Below are 22,679 nucleotides of genomic sequence, written 5' to 3'. Positions count from 1 at the left end.
GGAACAGGCAGCAATCCTTGCTCTTCTGCAGCCCCTGCAGGAGATGCCCAGGCAAGCAGGGTCTGGAGTGGACCTCCAGCAGTCTTGCAGCAGAGGGGCCTGTTAGAAGGAAAACTAAAAAACAGAAAGAAATAGCTTCAACATCAACAGAAAGAAGGCCCACTCAGAGACCCCATCCCAAAGTCACCAGCTTCAAAGACCAAAGGTAGATAAATCTACAAAGATGGAAAGATTTCAGCACAAAAAGGCTGAAATCACCAAAAACCAGAACGCCTCTTCTCTTCCAAGGGATCACAACTCCTCACCAGCAAGGGACAAAACTGGATGGAGAATGAGTTTGAAGAAATGACAGAAGCCTAGGCTTCAGAATTGGGTAATAACAAACTTCTCTGAGCTAAAGGAGCATGTTCTAACCCAATGCAAAGAAACTAAGAACCCTGAAAAAGGGTTAGAAGAAATGCTAACTAGAATAACAAGCTTAGAGAAGAACATAAATGACTTCATGGAGCTGAAAACCACAGCATGAGAACTTCACGAAGCAAGCAGAAGTTTCAATAGCAGAATCGATCAAGCAGAAGAAAGGATGTCAGAGATTGAAGATCAACTCAATGAAATAAAACGAGAAGGCAAGGTTAGAAAAAAAGAGTGAACAGAAATGGACAAAGCCTCCAAGAAATATGCACTTATGTGAAAAGACCTAATCTACACTTGATCAGTATAACTGAATGTGATGGGGAGAATATATCCAAGCTGGAAAATACTCCTCAGAATATTATCCAGGAGAACTTTCCCAGCCTAGCAAGGCAGACCAACGTTCAAATCCAGGAAATACAGAGAACACCAAAAAGATATTCCTCAAGAAAAGCAACCCCAAGGCACATAATTGTTAGATTCACCAGGGTTGAAATGTAGGAAAAAATGCTAAGGGCAGCCAGAGAGAAAGGTCGGGTTACCCACAAAGGGAAGCCAATCAGACTCACAGCAGATCTCTCAGCAGAAACCCGCCAAGCCAGAAGAGAGTGGGGGCCAACATCCTTAAGAAAACAACTTTCAACCCAGAATTTCATATCCAGCCAAACTAAGCTTCATCAGCAAAGGAGAAAGAATATCCTTTATGGACAAGCAATTGCTGAGACATTTCTTCACCACCAGGCCTGCCTTATAAGAGCTCCTGAAGGAAACACTAAATATGGAAAGGAACAGCCAGTACCAGCCACTGCAAAAACATACCAAATGGTAAAGACCATCAACACAATGAAGAAACTGCATCAGCTAATGGGCAAAACAACCAGCTAGTATCAAAATGGCAGGATCAAATTCACACATAACAGTATTAACCATAAATGTAAATGGGCTAAATGCCCCAATCAAAAGATACAGACTGGCAAATTGGTTAGAGTCAAGATCCATCAGTGTGCTTTATTCAGGAGACCCATCTCATGTGCAAAGACACATGTGGACTCAAAGGGTTGAGACTTACCAAGCAAATGGGGAAAAAAAAAAAAAGCAGGAGTTAACAATCCTAGTCTCTGATAAAACAGACTTTAAACCAACAAAGATCAAGAGACAAAGAAGGGCATTATATAATGGTAAAGGGAGCAATGCAACAAGAAGAGCTATCTATCCTAAATACATATGCACCCAATACAGGAGCATGCAGTTATAGAAAGCAAGTTCTTAATTACCTACAAAGAGACTTAGACTCCCACACAATAAAAGTGGGAGACGTTAACACTCCACTGTCAATATTAGACAGATCAACGAGATAGACACTTAACAAGGATATCCAGGGCTTGAACTCAGATCTGGACCAAGCGGACCTAGCAGACATCTACAGAACTCTCCACCCCAACACTCCACAGGATATACATTCTTCTCAGCACCACATGGCACTTACTCTAAAATTGACTACGTAATTGGAAGTAAAGCACTCCTCAGAAAATGCAAAAGAACAGAAATCATAACCAACAGTCTCTCAGACCACAGTGCAATCAAATTAGAACTCAGGAGTAAGAAACTCGCTCAAGGGCCGGCGCGGTGGCTCAAGCCTGTAATCCCAGCACTTTGGGAGGCCGAGGCGGGTGGATCACGAGGTCAAGAGATCGAGACCATCCTGGTCAACATGGTGAAACCCCGTCTCTACTAAAAATACAAAAAATTAGCTGGGCATGGTGGCGCGTGCCTGTAATCCCAGCTACTCAGGAGGCTGAGGCAGGAGAACTGCCTGAACCCAGGAGGCGGAGGCTGCGGTGAGCCGAGATCCCGCCATTGCACTCCAGCCTGGGTAACAAGAGCAAAACTCCGTCCCAAAAAAAAAAAGAAACTCGCTGAAAAGCACACAACTACAGGGAAACTGAATAACCTACTCCTGAATGAAAACTGGATAAATAATGAAATGAAGGCAGAAATAAGGATGTTCTTAGAAATCAATAAGAATAAAGATATAACATACCAGAATCTCTGGGACACATTTAAAGCAGTGTCTAAAGGGAAATCTACGGCACCAAATGCCCACATGAGAAACAAGGAAAGATCTAAAATCAACACCCTATCATCACAATTGAAAGAACTAGAGGAACAAGATCAAACAAATTCAAAAGCTAGCAGAAGACCAAAAATAACCAAGATCAGAGCAGAACTGAAGGAGACAGAGACACAAAAAAACCTTCAAAAAAAAAAAAAAAAAAAATCAATGAATCCAGAAGCTGGTTTTTTGAAAGGATCAACAAAATAGATAGATGGCTAGCCAGATTAATAAAAAAGAAAAGAGAAGAATCAAAGAGATGCAGTAAAAAAAAGATAAAGGGTATATCACCACCGATTCCACAGAAATACAAACTACAAAATCTGATGAGAGATTACTACAAACACCTCTATGAACATAAACCAGTAAATCTAGAAGAATTGGATAAATTCTTGGACACATACACCCCCTCCCAAGACTAAACCAGGAAGAAGTTGAATTCCTGAATAAATAACAAGGTCTGAAGTTGAGGCAGCAATTAATAGCCTACCAACCAAAACAAGTCCAGGACCAGACGGGTTCACAGCTGAATACTACTAGATGTACAAGGAGGAGCCAGTGCCATTCCTTCTGAAACTATTCCAAACAATACAAAAAGCGGAAATCCTCACTAACTCATTTTAGGAGACCAACATTATCCTGATACCAAAACCTGGCAGAGACACAACTAAAAAAGAAAATTTCAGGCCAATATCCAGGATGAACACTGACGCAAAATCTTCAATAAAATACTGGCAAACCAAATCCAACAACACATCAAAAAGCTTATCCATCACAATCAAGTCGGCTTCATCCCAGGGATGTAAGGCTGGTTCAACATATGCAAATCTATAAACGTAACCCATCACATAAACAGAACCAATAACAAAAACTACATGATTATCTCAATAGATGCAAAGAAGGCCTTCAACAAAATTCAACAGCCCTTTATGCTAAAAACTCTCAATAAACTAGGTATAGATGGAGTGTATCTCAAAATAATAAAAGCTATTTATGACAAACCCAGGCCAATATACTGGATGGGCAAAAACTGGAAGCATTCCCTTTGAAAACCAGCACTAGACAAGGGTGCCCTCTCTCACCACTCCTATTCCACATAGTATTGGATGTTCTGGACAGAGCAATCGGGCAAGAAAAAGAAATAAAGGGTATTCAATTAGGAAAAGGGGAAGTCAAATCATCTTTATTTGCAGATGACATGACTGTATATTTAGAAGATCCCATAGTCTCAGCCCAAAATCTCCTGAAACTGATAAGCAACTTCAGCAGTTTCAGGATACAAAATCAGTATGCAAAAATCACCAGCATTCCTATACACCAATAACAGACAGAGAGCCAAATCATGAGAAATTCCCATTTACAAGTGCTACAAAGAGAATAAAATACCTAGGAATACAACTAACAAAGGATGTAAAGGACCTATTCAAGGACAACTACCAACCACTGCTCAAGAAAATAAGAGAGGACACAAACAGATGGAAAAACATTCCATGCTCATGGTTAGGAAGAATCAGTATCATGAAAATGGCCATACTGCTCAAAGTAATTTACAGATTCAATGCTATCCCCATCAAGCTACCAATGACTCTCTTCATAGAACTGGAAAAAAACCACCTTAAACTTCATATGGAACCAAAAGAGCCCACATAGCCAAGACAATCCTAAGCAAAAGGAACAAAGCTGGAAGCATCATGCTACCTGACTTCAAATTATACTACAAGCCTACAGTAATCCAAACAGCATGGTACTGGTACCACAACAGAGATATAGACCAATGGAACAGAACAGAGGCCTCGGAAGCAATGCCACACGTCTACAGCCACCTGATCTTTGACAAACCTGACAAAAACAAGCAACAGGGAAAGGATTCCCTATTTAATAAATGGTGTTGGAAAAACTGGCTAGCCATGTGCAGAAAGCTGAAACTGGACCACTTCCTTACACCTTATATAAAAATTAACTCCAGATGGATTAAAGATCTAAACATAAGACCTAACACCATAAAAACCCTAGAAGAAAACATAGGCAAAACCATTCAGGACATAGGCATAAGCAAGGACTTCATGACTAAGACACCAAAAGCAATGGCAACAAAAGCCAAAATAGACAAATGGAACCTAATTAAACTTAAGAGCTTCTGCAGAGCAAAAAAATTATCATTACAGTGAACTGGCAACCAACAGAATGGGAAAAAATTTTTGCAATCTACCCATCTGACAAACGCTAATATCCAGAAACTACAAAGAACTTAAACAAATTTACAAGAAAAAAAACAAATCTATCAAAAAGTGGGCAAAGGATATGAACAGATACTTTTCAAAAGAAGACATTTATGCAGCCAACAAACATAAGGAAAAATGCTCATCATCACTGGTCATTAGAGAAATGCAAATCAAAACTAGATTGAGATACCATCTCAAGCCAGTTAGAATGGCGATCATTAAAAAGTCTGGAGACAATAGATGATGGAGAGGATGTAGAGAAATGGGAACACTTTTACAGTGGTTGCTGGGCGTGTAAATTAGCTCAACCATTGTGGAAGACAGTGTGGTGATTCGTCAAGGATCTAGAAAAAGAAATACCATTTGATCCAGCAATCTCATTACTGAGTATATAGCCAAAGGATTATAAATCATTCTATTATAAAGATACATGCACATGCATGTTTATTTCAGCACTGTTTACAATAGCAAAGACTTGGAACCAACCCAAATGCCCATCAATGATAGACTAGATAAAGAAAATGTGGTAAATATATATCATGGAATACTATGCAGCCATAAAAAAGGATGAGTTCATGTCCTTTGCAGGGACATGTATGAAGCTGGAAACCATCATTCTCAGCAAACTGACACAGGAACAGAAAACCAAACACTGCATGTTCTCACTCGTAAGTGTGTGTTGAACGATGAGAACACATGGACACAGGGAGGGGAATATCACACACTGGGGCCTGTTGGGGGGTGGGGGGACTAGGGGAGGGACAGCAGATGATGGGGGGATTGGGAAGGAATAACATTAGGAGAAATACCTAATGTAGATGATGGGGGGATGGATGCAGCAAAGCACCATGGCATGTGTATACCTATGTAACAATCTGGCATGATCTCCACATGTATCCCAGAACTTAAAGTATAATAATTTTTATTAAAAGTTATTAATGTTTTTCAAATAGCAATTGACCATCAATCATCCATGTAAATAGAAGGTAATTTAGTTCCTTTTGGCTTCAGAACAGACTTGCAGGCATACGTGTGTGTTAAAATGCTTATGGTTTGAAAAAAAAAAAAGGGCTGTGCGCAATGGTTCATGTCTGTAATCCCAGCACTTTGGGAGGCCGATGCGGGCGAATCACAAGGTCACGAGTTCGAGACCACCTTGACCAATATAAAGAAATCTCATCTCTACTAAAAATAAAAAATTAGCCGAGTGTGGTGGCGCATGCCTATAATCCCAGCTACTCAGGAGACTGAGTGAGGAGAATTGCTTGAACCCAGGAGGCAGAGGTTGCGGTGAGCCGAGATCATGCCATTGCACTCTAGCCTGGGCAACAAGAGTGAAACTTCGTCTCGAGAAAAAAAAAAAAAAAAAAAAGATTTGTATTTCTGAAGTGCCAGACAGTCTTGGTGATTTTATACCATTCCATTTAATGCTCAACTTACACTAAAAGTAGTTACTAACTTAACACTTTTATATATAAGGAAACCAGGCAGAGAAAGGTCAAATAACTTGCTCAGTGATTACATTTCCAAGTCAGGATCTGAAACTTGGCATTTTCACAACCGAGGCTAGACTCGCAGCCTCTCATGGACTGAGAACCTGTCATGAATTTTAATAGCAGACTTGTCTGTGTTCACTGAACAACCTACAAGCCTAAGCGTATGTCAAACAGGTCCTATACCTTTCTCGGAACACTGCTGCTGTGTGTATGTCAGAACTGTAAAAATGACTCAATAAATGCCAGCTAGTTCTCATCAGCTTCGTCTTTCCTCATACTCACTGAGCTTAGAGTAAAAAGGACGGGATGGCTCTAGGAGGTACTTTTCTTTTTTTTGACAGGGAGCCTCACTCTGTCACCCAGGCTGGAGTGCAGTGGTGCGATCTTGGCTCACTGCAACCTCTGCCTCCCGGGTTCAAGCAATGCTTCTGACTCAGACACCCCAGTAGCTGCGATTACAGGTGTGCCACCATGCCCAGCTAATTTTTCATATTTTTAGTAGAAATGGGGTTTCATCATGCTGGCCAAGCTGGTCTCAAACTCCTGACCTTGTGATCCACCCACCTCAGCCTCCCCAAATGCTGGGATTACAGGCGTTGAGTCAATAAGCCCGGCCAAGAGATAGTTTTAAGACCAAATATTTTGGGTGGAATGATCAGTTTAACAGATTGACACATTAATTATGATTAATTAGTATCACATATAATTTTATAAAATTAATCAAGATACAATTATGTTAGTGCAGTAAGATTATGACCCTTTATAAACTACAGTCGACTTATATTAAATTCTGCATACTATATACTACACTTAATTTAAAAAAAACAAGAACAAAAAGAAACTACACATAGTGTTGTCAATAAGATGAGGAAAAAAATTTATAGTAAGACATTTCCTTTTAAACCAGTATGATATGACATTTCAGGGGTATTACTTTGAACCAAAACGCATTTTTATTCATTTGCTTTAGGAAATTTAACTCTCTTCTTACCTGTAAGCTCTCTAGACACATCGGAACAGAGGGTTTCTTCAGAACAGAACGAAGTATAAAGGTGTCATGGGAGGGAAGGTCCTTCCTGCACACTGGAGTAGCTGGTGCCCTGACATCAGGGATTGCGTCTGAGCTCACTTCTGCTGTGAACGTGTCAGGCGAAACGGCATTGTTTGATCCTTTGCCCACTACGCAGTCAGCAACCTTGAGTGCTTCGAGATAAACATGGAAACTTCAGAGGTGGAAGATCTCTTAAATGTGTTTGTTCTAGACCAAAACCACTTTATCTATTTGCAAAGATAATAATGTGCTATGAAAAATTCAAACTTAATATAATCCGCTTAAAGAGTAACATCTGGGATTTCATTTGGAAAGCAAAATGGAGGTAAAGCAGCAGCACTGGTCAGTTTTTACCTCAAATCTGACTATGAAGCATAAAGTGAGTATGGGGATTTGGCTCCCCAGGAAATCACCGAGTCAGAGGTTGAAAGAAGGTATCATGAATCAGCTATAAAGTATTAGCATGCCTCTGCTGACGGCACTTATTACTTGGACCATAAAAGCTAATTTGAGCTGAGCACTGACTAACAAGTAACTTTATGGCTAAATTCACAGGCATGTCAACATCTGAGGGTGGCAGGAATAAGAAAAAGATCATCACATCATCACACCCAACTGCAAACGCACTATATGTGTCCCAAACAGGGTCAGATAAAAACAAAGTACATGGGATGGGGACTGTAGCCACCAAAGAGCAAATTCTGGTGGGCTGCATTCCAGCTAATGGAAGTGCCACACCAGAGAAACCAGCCAGCAGTATTAAGCTGCAGGAAACATGGTTAGTGGGTCTTCCAAGTTAAAATCCCTATCCAGCTTCCCTACGCAGCCTAGGTGCTTCCATTTGGTCTTCCCCAGGTCGAGAGGAAACTGCAGGTCAGCGATTGCCCACAGAGGAAACATCTGGCCCTCTCGCTGTAAAGATGTGAGCCAACAACACGTTCTGGTGCTTGCATTAAGTCCTCCCCATGGGGGAGCAACTGTAGGTCAGCAATTGCCCATGAAAGGTACATCTGGGCCTACTGAATCCTAGCAGTGGAAAGGTGATTAAACTAAGCCTTTGTGCTATCACTAAGTCTTCTCCAAACCAGGTTGTGTGGGTGATCACCTGCGGAAGGAGCATCTGTTCCTGCCCAACCCCAGCTGCAGAGCAGTGACTCGACCAAACCTCAGTGCTCTGCTTAACCCTACCCTAAGCTGGGAGGCAAGCCTAAATCTACACACATCTGTGGAGTACAGCCTCAGGCCCTGTCTACCCTATGTGGCCAAGCAACAATCTCAAGGAGTCTCAGAGCCCATCACGTGGTTCTCCCCAACTAGATTCCAAACAATAGTACTGACCGGCCAAGGAAGGCAACCTGCAACTCTGCCAAATCAGAGACCATCACAGAGCCAGAGAGCAGCTCCACCTGAAGGCAGAGTCCAGCCAGTGATCTTACTAGACCACAGAGTACAGCTGGCAAGATCATTTGACTTCACAGCACAGGAAGCAAACTAGCATTACCAGAGAACCTGACTCCAAAATACAAAGGCTCACAAGAAACTACTATGAATAATTAAACACCCAAAATTGGATAATCTAAAAGAAATGGATCATGAACAAATAGAAAATCTCGAAAGACCAATAATGAGTAAGAAGAAGACTGAATTAGGCCAGGCGTGGTGGCTCATGCCTGTAATCCTAGCATTTTGGGAGGCCAAGGTGGGTGGATCACCTGAGGTCAGGAGTTCGAGACTAGCCTGGCCAACATGGTAATGCCCCATCTCTATTTTTTATTTAAGAAAAAGAAGAAGAAGAAGATTGAACTAGTAATAAAAAGTCTCCCACCAAAGAAAAGCCCTGGACCAGATGGCTTTATTGCTGACTTCCACCAGACATTTAAAGAACTAGTAAGTTTTCTCAAACACTTCCAAAAAAAACAAAGTAGAGAAAATACTTCCAACTACTTCCTTGTCATTTAACAAGGTTAGCACTACCGTGTTCCATATAAGAAAACTGTAAGAAAATTATACACCAATATCCCTGGTGAACAAAGATGCAAAAATCCTCCACAAAATATTAGCAAACCTAACTCAGGAACACATTAAAAGAATCATTCACCATGATCAAATTAGATTCATTCCTGGGATGCAAGGATGATTCAATGCATGCAAATCAATGTGATACATGACATAAATAAGATGAAAAATAAAAAATTATATGATCACCATTTTCTGTGCGTTTTCTTAACCAGATCATTGTGAAATTATTCATTAATTATGCTATGGCCCTCTGTCCAGTTTGTTTGTATCTGACAACTGCTAGGATCTGGTCAACACTATCATGATTTTGGGAAAGGAGCAAGCCAGAATAGAAATTAGTACTCCCCTCCTTGCATTACGATAGTAGTCTCAAAGAACCTATTATAAGGCAATCGTGTTGCTCTCAGCAGTGTTTCGTGTGATTTACATTGGTGGGAAACTGGGTGCATATTTATAAAAATAAAAAACTGGAAGAAATGAAAAAATATATCAGAAATAGCCTGGCTTCAAATTTTAAGCATGCACAAATTCTGTCTCTGGATTATATTATGAAGCTTTTATGTGAAACATGTTTCTTTGTAATGAAAACCACGTTGGAGATGTTTAGTAATTATACTCTGTTACTGGTACCAAGACTACTAGGGAAATGCCTGTGTACTTTAGGGAAGTACTTTTGACATTTTATTATATAGACAGGAAAACTGAGATGTAGCCCCTCTCCTGGAAGTGCTAATTTTGAATAACTGCTTATATGATGCACATGTACTGATTACTGCCTATTTTAATAAACACTCTTAAAAAAAAAAAAAAAAAGAAAAACAAAAACCGTATGATCACCTCAACAGATGCAGAAAAAGCATTTGACTAAATTTAACACAGTATCATGATAAAAATCCTCAGACTAGTAATAAAAAGTTCTTCAACACAATAAAGGACATATATAACAAACCTGTTGCTAACATCATTCTCATCAATGAAAAGTGTCCATTAATGGGTGAATGTATAAAAAAAACATGGCATATACACACAGCAGAATACTATTCTACCTTAAAAGCGGGCAGACTCTCGTTTGCAACAACATGGATGAATCTGGAAGAGATTTTGCTAAGTGAAATAAGCCAGGAACAAAAGACAAAAACCATGTGATCTCACATACATGAGGAATCTAACAAGGTTGAATTTATAGAAGGAAAGAGTTGAAGAGGGGTTCCCAGAGCCTGCTGCGGGGGGAAGGGGGGAGGGGGTAGAAGGAAGGAAATGGGGAGCTGTTGATCAAGAAATACAAGGTTTCAGATAGACAAGCAGAATTGGTTTTGAGATCTATTGCATAAAGAGGGTCTATAGGCAATATTAGTATATTATGTATTTCAAAATAATGAAGACAGTAAATTTCAAATGTCTGACCATAAAAAAAATGACAGGTAAGTGAAGTGAGGGACATGTTAATTATGAGCCTGATTTAATCATGCCACATTGTATAAATACATCAAAACATCATATTGTTCTCCATAAATGTATAGTTATAGTTTATCATTCAAAAATAGTAATAAATTTAACCAAATAAAATTACATGACACATACACTATAAAATAATTTGTTTAAAACGTAAATTATACATATCTAAATTTTAAAAAGAAAAGGAAGGAGTGCTGGCTACTTTAAGGGAAAAATAAGGTGTGAAAGTGTGTGAATTGATTAAGAAACAACACAGATGGGCCGAGAGTGGTGGCTCACGCTTGTAATCCTAGCACTTTGGGAGGCCAAGGCAGACAGATCACCTGAGGTCAGTAACTCAAGATCAGCCTGGCCAACATGGTGAAACCCCAACTATACAAAAATACAAAAATTAGCCGGGCATGATGGCGGGTGCCTGTAATCCCAGCTACTCGGGAAGCTGAGGCAGGAGAATGGCTTGAACCCAAAAAGCGGAGATTGCAGTGAGTTGAGATCACACCATTGCACTCCAGCCTGGGCAACTCGGTGAGACTCTGTCTCAAAAAAACAAAAACGAAAAAGAACCAGCACAGAGTCATTTGAGGTGAAAAACTGAGGCTATCAGCATACCAAATATGAGCAGCTCTGGGGCAGGTGCAGAGAGGGTAGAGACATTCACTGAGTTGGATTTCTGGCTAGAAAGGTAAAACAGAGGAAGCAGAGGGGGTAAAGGAGAGATGGAAGGTATCATGCAGGTGTCCTTCCCAAGCTCCCTCTTAACAAGGGACATTCGATTCCATCTTACATCTTTTTTTTCTTCCCAAAGTTGCACTGCTGAGAATGCCACCAAATAACCACACAGTTTAAAATACAGAAATCAATGCCAGCCTCCTTTAATCAAGGCCCCATTTACTATGGTAGATCTATTTTTCCTGTCTTATTACAGTATTTCTGAGTAGGGCTTCGTGGCATGCTGAAATGAAATTCTGACCCTTGTGATTTCAATGCCTCACATTGTAGAGTGAGGTGTTTGGTATGATGACAACTGTTAATCATCACACTTCAATCTATAATCACTGTCAGAGAGAATCTGTCACTCCTAAGCAAAGTCCCATAAGAGCAAAGGAAAAAGAATTGTTAAGAAAGTGCTGAAGGCAAGAGCACCTTACTCCATCGTGGTAACAAACTCACAACCTGGCCCTGTGCAGCAGGACCATACAGGCTGACATCCACCTATTTATCTTATGATTAAAATTAAAAGTCAGAGCAGATGCTCACTACAAAAAATGCTGAAGAAGTTCTTTCTCAGGGTGAAGGAAAATAAGACAGAGAAACTCAGATCTTTAGGAAAAAATGAAGAACATAAGAAATGGTATGTCTGGGTAAATACAAAAGACTCTTTCTCCTCTTAACCTGTTTAAAGCACATATAACTGTTTTGGTTGGGTGTGGTAGCTCACACCTGTAATCCCAGCCCTTTGGGAGGCCAAAGAGGGCACATTGCTTAAGGCCAGGAGTTCAAGACCAGCCTGGCCAACATGGCAAAACCCCATTTCTACTAAAAACACAAAAACTGGCTGGGCATAGTCCTGCACACCTGTAATCCCAGCTACTCAGGAGACTGAGACATGAGAACCGTTTGAACCTGTAAGTGGGAGGTTGCAGTGAGCCGAGATCATGCCACTGCACTCCAGCCTGGGTGACAGAGTAAGAAACTGCCTAAAGAAAAGGAAAAAGCGAAAAGCCCATATAACTGCTTAATGCAAAAATGATAAGATCTTGTGGGACTTATAATGAAGTAACTGTGTATCTGTAAAGGATCATAAAAGCCATGGCTGGCAGGGAGAGGAAATTCATCTGCAGAGTTTGCAAAGCTTCTGTGTGAAATTGTACAGTATTATCTCAACAGACTATGAAAGGTTACAGAGCAATAATTAGGAATAGAAAACATACTATAAAATGACAGAAGTGAATAAAACCATGTAAGTAATTACTTGAAAAGTTAACAGGCTAAATATTCCAATTAAATTATCAAAATGGATTTTAAAAAACACAAGATCCAATTATATGCCCATAAGAGTTTTACTTTGAAGACCCAAACAGAATAAAAGTCAATCTAAACCCTTGCTAGTAACGTTCACTTAGTACAAGGATACTGAATTTTTTTTTTTTTTTGAGACGGAGTTTCGCTCTTGTTGCCCAGGCTGGAGTGCAACGGCGCGATCTTGGCTCACCGCAACCTCCGCCTCCTGGGTTCAGGCAATTCTCCTGTCCCAGCCTCCTGAGTCGCTGGGATTACAGGCATGCGCCACCATGCCCAGCTAATTTTTTATATTTTTAGTAGAGACGGGGTTTCACCATGTTGACCAGAATGGTCTCGATCTCTTGACCTCGTGATCCACCCGCCTCGGCCTCCCACAGTGCTGGGATTACAGGCTTGAGCCACGGCGCCCGGCCAAGGATACTGATTTTAAGAAGGAATAAGTAATTATTACATCCTGATAAAACTCTTTTTACATGCGTAAAAACGAAAAAAAAATACTATGAGTAGTGTTTCTCTAACAAAGAATACTTGTTAATATATTCATAGGTCCTACCTCTTTATACTAAATTTCATGAGCTTGGAAATACTTCACTAACTCTTAGTGATGGTAGCTTAAAAAAGAGAACATCCCTCATATTACAAGAATTCAGAAGCATTTCTAGTGGGCCATGAGCCCCTAAAAAGTAGGGGCTTTTAGGGGATACTTTTCAGTTCCCCTAAATTTTAGCGAATAGGTACATTAATCATAAATGTCTATGAATCAGGCAACTGGCTGTGTACTAAGACAAAGTTAAATACTTACCATTTGAAATCTCTGGGAGCTCTGAAAGGGGAAGAGAGTCTTCCACGAAAAATCCAGACTGTGTTGAACCAAGTTTAGATGATTTCTTGAGGAAACATTGAAAGAGTATTACATTTTATTACTTACAGTACTACTAATGCCTTTTTGAAGACTTGAGTAAACATTATAGATTACCTGGAAATTTGGTATTCAGTCAGTCACCTTCATTATCTCATAAACTCAAAGTATACAGGAATCTAACAATGAAGTATTCATACTAATTGCATCCTAAACATCCCACAAATAAACTTTTAATTCCCCAGGGAACGTTTAAAGGACCTATTTTTGTTGCTAAAGCCTAGATAGTTGTATCTACAGTTCTTTGGAGAAAATTCTCAAAATAAAGACAAGTTTATATAAACATTATCAATAACTAAGATATGAAAAACATTGAAGGCTAAGATAAAAAACACATTCACATTAATTCAGAAATAATGTCTGAATCATGATGTATGTTCAAACAATTAACCAAAGTTCGCTTACAAAAAATTACTATTGTTTCTGTCAGATAGGGATTTCACATTAACCTGAATAAGGCAGAGGGAGCCAAGACTACAGGTGACTGAGATACAAAGGAAACCCACTGGAGCCTGAAGAATCTCTAACAACTGTCAAACCTTTATTTTGCCAGCCCACATCCAATGAATAGGACAAGCACTGGATCTGGGCGACAGAGAAGGTACAGAAAGAGTTCCAACTGTAATGGTGTTAGGTGTCTCCTCTCACAAAGGACATGAGAAGCTACTGTGTCAAACCAGAACGAGGAATGAGAAGCAGGAAAAGTCCATCATGAAAGACCAGCTCCCCGTTCACAGGTGCGTGAAGGTCACCTGATCTTCACTAGCATTGTTTTTCTCCTAATATCACCTTTTGATCATCTTGACAGGGTTTAGGTAGCTATAAGCCACAAAAATCCCTAGAGCTACTTGAAAGAAGTGAGCAGTGCAAAGGAGCAATTGCTGAATGGCACCCTGAATTCCAGTCAGTAGGAAAGCAGTAAGGGGCAGTAAGAAGTGCAAGACTCCCAGACCTGTGGAGTACACCCCACATACAATCTCCACCTGATCCAATGAAGCCATCTGCTTATAACCTGCTCTCCAGGAGAAAAAATACTGCCTCAGGGCAGGACTGTGACTTCCTCCCTTCTTGGAGCATTACCCTATAGAATATCTCACACACAGAAGACCACAGGGCTTATTCTCTTCCTAAGGTTAGTAGTCAAAAGTGAGATCTCTATCCAAACTCTTTCTAATAAGTGATAAATACCAACAACCAACCATAAAATTAACAAGTAGTAAACACACACACACACACACACACACACACACACACACTCTCTCTCTCTCTCTCTCTCTCTCTAAAACCCCAGCTACCACAGAGCAGAACGAGGTAACCATAAAATTAACAAGTAGGAAACACACACACACACACACACACACACACACACACACACACACGCTAAAACCCCAGCTACCACAGAGCAAAACGAGGTAACCATAAAATTAACAGGTGGGAAACACACCAACACACACACACACACACACACGCACACGCACACGCACACGCACACACACAAACCAACCACCCACCCAGCTACCACAGGGCAGAACGAGGTAATAAATTGAAGAACGGCACTGACAGCATTAAAACTGCCTACGCAGAAAACCAAAACTTCCTTTTCCTATGTGTAAAGTTAAGTGAATTACCTCGGAAAGATCTGCAGAAGTTTCAACTGCACATCCTCTGTCTGTATCAATACTGAGTATCTGGAGATCAATTGCTTTTCCTTCAGCATCCCTTAGATTTTCATCAGAGTCCCTCTGACAGGATATTCTCCGACGTTTGGAGGCCAACACTGCAGGGAACCCAGACTGCTGGCATGTGCTAAGACCTGCCTTTACGGCTATAAACACAAAACAAAAACAAAATGACACAGGCATAAATGTTTTCATACAAACACACACATATATACATACGCATATATGTGTATGTGTGTCAGACGGAGTTTCGCTCTTGTTGCCCAAGCTGGAGTGCAATGGTGTGATCTCAGTTGACTGCAAACTCCGCCTCCTGGATTTAAGCGATTCTCCTGCCTCAGTCTCCCAAGTAGCTGAGATTATAGGTTCACACCACCAGGCCCAGCTAATTTTTTATTTTTTAGTACAGATGCGGTTTCACAATGTTAGTCAGGCTGGTCTTCAACTCATGACCTCAGGTGAGCCACCCACCTCAACCTCCCAAAGTGCTGGGATTACAAGCGTGAGCCACCATGCCTGGCCATTGTGCATCATTGTAATTTTCTTACAATCTAAGAGCCTAAGTCTAGTAAAATCTACTGCTTGAGTCAAAATTATCAATGAAAAGAAAAATCTAGCACAATTTTTTATACCAAAAAAAAGAAAATCTAACTGAAAGGAATGAAACATGCCTATTGAAAAGTTAATAAATTTAATTACTAGAACTGAGTTTTTTCAGACCTTAAAACATGCAAAGATATACTAAAATACTTTTGCGTGTCTAATACAGTACCTCACATTTTAAATGTATGATGACAACCATTATTTTATTTATTTGACAGGCAGTTGCGCTCTGCTGCCCAGGCTGGAGTACAGTGGTGCAATCTCAGCTCACTGCAACATCTGCCTCCAGGCTCAAGTGATTCTCCTCCCTCAGTCTCCTGAGTAGCTTGGATTACAGGCATGTGCCACCACTCCCGGGCTAATTTTTGTATTTTTAGTAGAGATACCGTTTCACCGTGTTGGTCAGGCTGGTCTCGAACTCCTGACCTCATGATCTGCCCACCTTATGATCATGCTAGGGTTACGGGCATGAGCCACTGTGCCCAGTGACACCTGTTATTTTAAAAGATGTGGTTATGTTCTAACACTCTGTATGACTTCATGAAAAAGGCCACCACAACGTGCCTCAGTTTTTTCTAGCTAAAAAAAGGAATTAAATTGTGTGCAGAATTATAATGATGTAAATAAATTTAAAAACTCAGGAAAAAACTGAAGCAAGTGAGTCACAAAGTACAAATCTAAATGGGAACACTGAATGGATCACGCACTCTAGATGAATGAGACTTGTCTTGGGCTAACAGAGCAATGCACATGGGTGGTGTTGAAATGCACCTGAAGATAGTTCAAGAATTCAAAACAAAATCATTTAAAATCTTAGCATGTAAAGTACCAGAGAAATGGTTATAATGATTACAGTAAGACCAAGATTTTGTCACATTCTGGTGTCTGAAATGCTTTGTGATTGGAAAAAAAAAAAAAAAAGACTGAAAACACAACCAAATGAATTATTACAATCTAAGAGTTAAAGAATATAGCAGATTAGCAGACTGGATATATTTGTATTTAACATCAGGGTTGGGTGTTTGGTACTCACATAAAATTTACACAAATTTATTTCATTTATTAAATGCTTGCCAAGCTTAATAATGGTTCTGTAAAAAAAAATCAAGGTTTGTAAACTCAAGTTTGCCACAAGCTCTATGGTAAAGGTGAAATTAGCTAATTTGCTCTGACATTTAAAAACTTAAAATTTAATTGCAATCATGTGGAACTGCAGGATTACGAAGGTCTGATATCAGGCTTTTTTCCAAGAGAAACCAGAAATCCTTATTTTTGTGTGAAATGTCCCAAATTTTCAACGTTAGCCTTGTTTTATAAGTATACCTGTGTTCTGAAAAGATTAGTTTCACACTAAATCATTTCAAATCTCAGAAGCTTGTCTTTACAAATATAGAAGTGAAAACTGAATGAATCATTTCTACTCACTCAAGTCTGTCACCTCGGACACTCTTCCTGCCTCTGAGAATTCCGGACAGCTATTCATTTTCTCATTTTCCTTTATGGAGTGAAAAGCTGACTGGAAGGCAGATATTCTTTCTCTTAAAGAGTTAACATTTCGATACAGCGCAGGGCTGCCCTGTGAAAGTACAAAAAATATAAGGGGTATTATAAATCAATCCATACTTATTTTTTTCTTTTTTTTTTTTTTTGAAACAGAGTCTCACTCTGTCGCCAGGCTGGAGTGCGGTGGCATGATGTTGGCTAACTGCAACCTCTGCTGCTGGCTTCAAGAGATTCTCCTGTCTCAGCCTCCCAAGAAGCTGGGACTACCAGTACATGCCACCACGCCCAGCTAATTTTTATATTTTTAGTAGAGATAGGGTTTCACCATGTTGGCCAGTCTGGTTTCAAACTCCTGACCTCAAATGATCCGCCCGCCTCGGCCTCCCAAAGTGCTGGGATTACAGGCATGAGCTACCGCATCAAGCCTCAATTCATACTTCCTATATTCTAGGCCTATACCCATTGAATCCAAAATTAAATACAGTATACATACACTTTCTGAAGATCAGAGGTAAGGAGTTAGTGTGGCAGAGCCTCCTCACCCTGGAATTGCACATTTTCAGTTTGAATAAAGTTAAGTTCAGCATAAAGTGTTGAGAGGCCAGCCTAAGATTATATGGAGGGCACCAAAAAACCACTGCGCTCTGAGATGGTGCAAGGAAGAAGAGACAGGAGGAACCTGTTTATTTGCAATTTTTACCAAGTATTGTGCTGGATGTATCCATAGGAAGCCATCAGCATGGTTCCTGTGTCACAGGTAAGTCTCAGCATACCTCCTTCACTCCAAGATGTTTCTACTCAGCACCTGTCTACAGACGCCCTCCAGCCCAGGGGCCAGAACAAGACACACAAGTTCCACACATGCTCAGATACCACACTTGCACTGCTCTCTTTTTTGGGCTCTTCCCAGCTAATTTTCCTCATTGTATAGGACCTGGAGGATGTTTACTTCTCAGGGCTGAAAGCCAGTCATTCTCTTAAAACACAAAGTTAGATGGCATAAACACACAATTTCTCTGGAAGCCCAGTTAACAGGGATCCAGCCAAAAACTGATAGAATAAAATTTATACTAGTAGGGATTTAGAAGTGCCAGATAAAGGCAAGTAATATGAAAACTAAGAGTTCTCTTTACATAAAAAATAAATTACAAATGAAGTTCTCTATTTAGATTTTTTAAATTACTTGGACCACTAGTATTTCCACTGATAAGAAGTTTGTGGCAATTTAAAAAAATTATACCAATGGGCAAAAGTGAAGTAAATATTACCTCCCTTTAAGATATCACACAGAGTAGGCTGGGTGCAGTGGCTCACACTTGTAATCCCAGCACTTTGGGAGGCCGAGGTGGGAGGATCACTTGAGGTCAGGAGTTTGAGACCAGCCTGGCCAACATGGTGAAACCCTGTCTCTACTAAAAATACAAAAATTAACCGGGTATGGTGGAACATGCCTATAATCCCAGCTACACGGGAGGCTAGGGTGGGAGACTCGCCTGAACCTGGGAGATGAAGGTTGCAGTGAGCCAAGATCATGCCACCGCACTCCAGCCTGGGCAACAAAGCAAGGCTTGGTCTCAGGAAAAAAAAGGAAAGATATCACAGGCAGAAAAAGCAGTTAATGTTGTGAAGCCATGTTTGATGGCAATCTGTTCACACATTTCATTCTCTTCTCAGTGAAATATACTCATAAAGTGAGTTGTCTACCATACAATAAGAGAACACTTTACACGGAAACATGCTTGAGGACATAAGCCTTTACAACATACACAGCACATAATATTCATAAAAGGCTTGTGGTGAACTCATCTTTAAGAACGATAGGAAAAAGATGATCTCAAATTCATATAATTTACTTTGAACATGCTTCTTTTGTACTCATATTTGAACACAGTAGGGGCAGGTTTAATATCCTAGGAACATGCAGCACTTTGAAGTGCTGCTGAAAACAAATTTTAAGTTTCTCTAGTCAAACTTGGGTTTTCTCTATTTTCTACTGGAGAAGGAGAACAATGTTTACATACGAAGCAAATGAAACATTCCAAAGGTACTGTTTTTTTCATGTTTTTGTCTTAGCAATTGTGTTGGTCAGTCAACAACTTTCCTTCCATGCCCCACAAACTGTTTGAGAAGCTCAGGATCAAGGGAAAATTATTTTTATTTGTGTCAAGGTCTTTCTATCAGCCAGGCTGGAGTGCAATGGCACGAACACAGCTCACTGTAGCCTCGATGTCTTGGGCTCAAACGATCCTCAAACTTCAGCCTCTCAAGTAGCTTAGACTACAGGCATATGCCACCACACCTAGCTAATGAAAAAATTTTTTTTTGTAGAGACAGAGTTTTGTCATGTTGTCCAGGCCAGTCTCAAACTCCTGTATTCAAACAATCCTCCCTCCTTTGCTTCTCAAAGTGCTGGGATTACAAGTGAGTGAGCCACTGTAACCAGCCAGGGAAATCACTGTCTAGAGTGAAATTGTGAAAACATATAAATGTAGTTACAGGTACAAGAGGTGATATTGAGAAGATAAAACCGTAACGTGGCCGAGTTCCTAGGAGTGCTGGTTTAGCTACAACCAGGACAGTCCTCCAGCTTTAGTAAAATCTGAGTTGACACCAAAACAATGAGAAGGTGGTCTAAGGAAAGATGTCGCAGGAGAGGGAGATTCTCCAAGAACAAGGCAAACAAGAGGCAAGGCCCCAAGTGGAGACAGGATGGGACAGAAAGGCCAGCATGCCCTGTGAGTGGAAGGAGATGGGGAGAAAAGACCAGAGTGGGAGTAAGGTGCCATCAGGAAGGCGCGTGGGTTTAATTCAAGGAATTGCAGGAAGCCACAGGAAGGTTTTGAGCAGCAGGGTGAGTGATTTGATATCTACTCTGAATACCTCTCCTTCACTGCTCTATGGGATACCCAATGGATCAGGGAAAGATGCATGATGCTGCTGCCAACACAACACATATACTACATTAAGGTCCTTTAAAAAAAAAAAAATCAGTAGAAAGAATCCACTTTAAATTAATAATAAAAAGTCTAGAGAAAATACATAAACCAGGAACACAGTCATTCATTAACACTATCAAGTATTATGTATTGTAGATAATTTTTTGTGCTAGATTTTTATACAACAGGCAGCACTGCAGAACAAACTGTACCAGCATCGCCACAAACACGAGTAAAGCGTTGCTTCACACTGTAATGTTAGCTACATCACCAGGCCACAGGAATTTTCCAGCTCCATTATAATCTTATGAGACCACCATTGTATATTCGGTCTATCATTGAGCAAAATGTCATTATGCAGTACGTGACTGTATTTGACTTTTTAGGGGCATGTACTATTTTAATAAAAATTTGAAAAAATACTAAATACATCCCCATCAGCAGATAAATAATCTGCTCCTTTCCACAAGGTTGTCCCAAATACATTTTTTCCCAGGAGACCCTTAACCCTATATGTCAACACACAGTAGTCATGAAAAAATTAGAAACTTACTTAAAAAGGTAGTAGTATCTCACCTCATAGAAAATTAGAACTGAACTAGAAAAAAAAAATTGCAAAATAAAATAGAAAGCTCCCCTAGAAAGCTGTTTCTATTGAGGGTCTCATAATTATTAAAATGCCCATGTTTGGGTTGGGCACTGTGGCACACACTTGTAACCCTGGCACTTGGATAGGGATTGCTTAAGGTCAGGAGTTCAAAACCAGCCTGGGTAACATAGTGAGGCCCCATCTCTTAAAAAAAAAAAAAAAAAAAAATTTTAATGAGTGCTTTGCAGTGGCACATGCCTAAAGTTCCAGCTACTTGGAAGGCTAAGGTGGGAGGATTCATTGAGCCCAGGAGCTCACTGCTGCAGTGAACTATGAGCACCACTGCATTCCAGCCTGGGCAACTGAGATCCTGTCTCTAAAACAAAAAAAAAGAAAAATCATCTATGGTTGAGATCATCATTTATGATAACTGCATATTCTTTTTCTTTTTTTTTTTTTTTTTTTTTTTTTTGAGACAATCTCACTCTGTCTCCCAGACTGGAGTGCAGCGGCACAATCTCAGCTCAGTGTAACCTTTGCCTCCCAGGATCAAGCAATTCTCGTCCCTCAGCCTCTGGAGTAGCTAGGATTACAGGCACCTGCCACCAAGCCTGGCTGATTTTCATGTTTTTAATAGAGACAGGATTTCACCATGTTGCCCAGGCTGGTCTGGAACTCCTAACCTCAAGTAATCCATCCACCTCATTTTCCCAGAGTATTCTGATTACAGGCGTGAGTCATCATGCTTGGCCACTAACGGCATATTCTCTAAGACACAGAGAAAATATCTCTTCAGATCTGAAACAGATCAGATGCACGGGGAGGTATAAAGAATGCATGGAAGCTTCATAAGAGAATTCCCGACAGAACTGAGAAGAAAATCGTACCGGGGAAGGACAATCTTGTGCCAAAGGAGATTTCCTAGAATTCTTCATATTTTGCTGACGAGCGATGAAACGAATCAGATGGTTTGTTTCAGGAGAGCCCCGAGCCCCAACTGCAGAACGTCGTCTGGATTTTTTAAGGTAGGATGATGATGATTTTCCTGTAATGAAACTCTCTTATAAATTTGAACAAAACCAGACAATCATCAGTAATCACATCCAATACTCATGATGTACCAGCCTGAGAGAGAAAACATGATAAACGTGCTACGGAAAACTCAGTAGAATGTCACTGGCACAGTCATTCATACACAAACAGTGGAAGAGGAATCTTTGTCTGCTGACTTAGTCTATGCTCCTAGAACAGTGCCTGGTACATAGAACAGTTATTAAAAGTTGCTGATTTTGGGCCGGGCGCGGTGGCTCAAGCCTGTAATCCCAGCACTTTGGGAGGCTGAGGCGGGTGGATCACGAGGTCAAGAGATCGAGACCATCCTGGTCAACATGGTGAAACCCCGTCTCTACTAAAAATACAAAAAATTAGCTGGGCATGGTGGCGCGTGCCTGTAATCCCAGCTATTCAGGAGGCTGAGGCAGGAGAATTGCCTGAACCCAGGAGGCGGAGGTTGCGGTGAGCCGAGATCGCGCCATTGCACTCCAGCCTGGGTAACAAGAGCGAAACTCCGTCTCAAAAAAAAAAAAAAAAAAAAAAAAAAACGTTGCTGATTTTGGAAGGCCAACGTGGGGAGATCACGAGGTCAGGGGTTCGAGAACAGC

The 22,679-nt window shown here is 40.5% G+C and overlaps 1 protein-coding gene across 3 annotated transcripts in view; it reads right to left on the bottom strand.

Annotated features, from left to right (window-relative positions):
• Nucleotides 1-22,679, bottom strand: part of CDCA2 (cell division cycle associated 2) — a 48,726-nt gene that overhangs the window by 23,124 nt on the left and 2,923 nt on the right. For 2 of the 3 annotated variants that reach the window (XM_032288561.1, XM_032288559.1), the window contains exons 4-8: nucleotides 21,906-22,063; nucleotides 17,416-17,566; nucleotides 15,337-15,533; nucleotides 13,592-13,676; nucleotides 7,234-7,445 (exon numbers count right to left, since the gene is read on the bottom strand). In XM_032288561.1, coding sequence (XP_032144452.1) covers nucleotides 7,234-7,445; nucleotides 13,592-13,676; nucleotides 15,337-15,533; nucleotides 17,416-17,566; nucleotides 21,906-22,063 — 803 coding nt within the window. The remainder of the gene's footprint in view (nucleotides 1-7,233; nucleotides 7,446-13,591; nucleotides 13,677-15,336; nucleotides 15,534-17,415; nucleotides 17,567-21,905; nucleotides 22,064-22,679) is intronic. The other variant, XM_032288560.1, reaches the window with a different exon arrangement.

The sequence above is a fragment of the Sapajus apella genome, unplaced genomic scaffold (assembly GCF_009761245.1).
Source record: "Sapajus apella isolate SASKATOON/1434 unplaced genomic scaffold, GSC_monkey_1.0 scaffold21, whole genome shotgun sequence".
Classification (NCBI taxonomy): Eukaryota; Metazoa; Chordata; class Mammalia; order Primates; family Cebidae; genus Sapajus; species Sapajus apella.
Note: the sequence above shows the minus strand (reverse complement) of the source record. Positions and strands in the feature narration are given on the sequence as shown.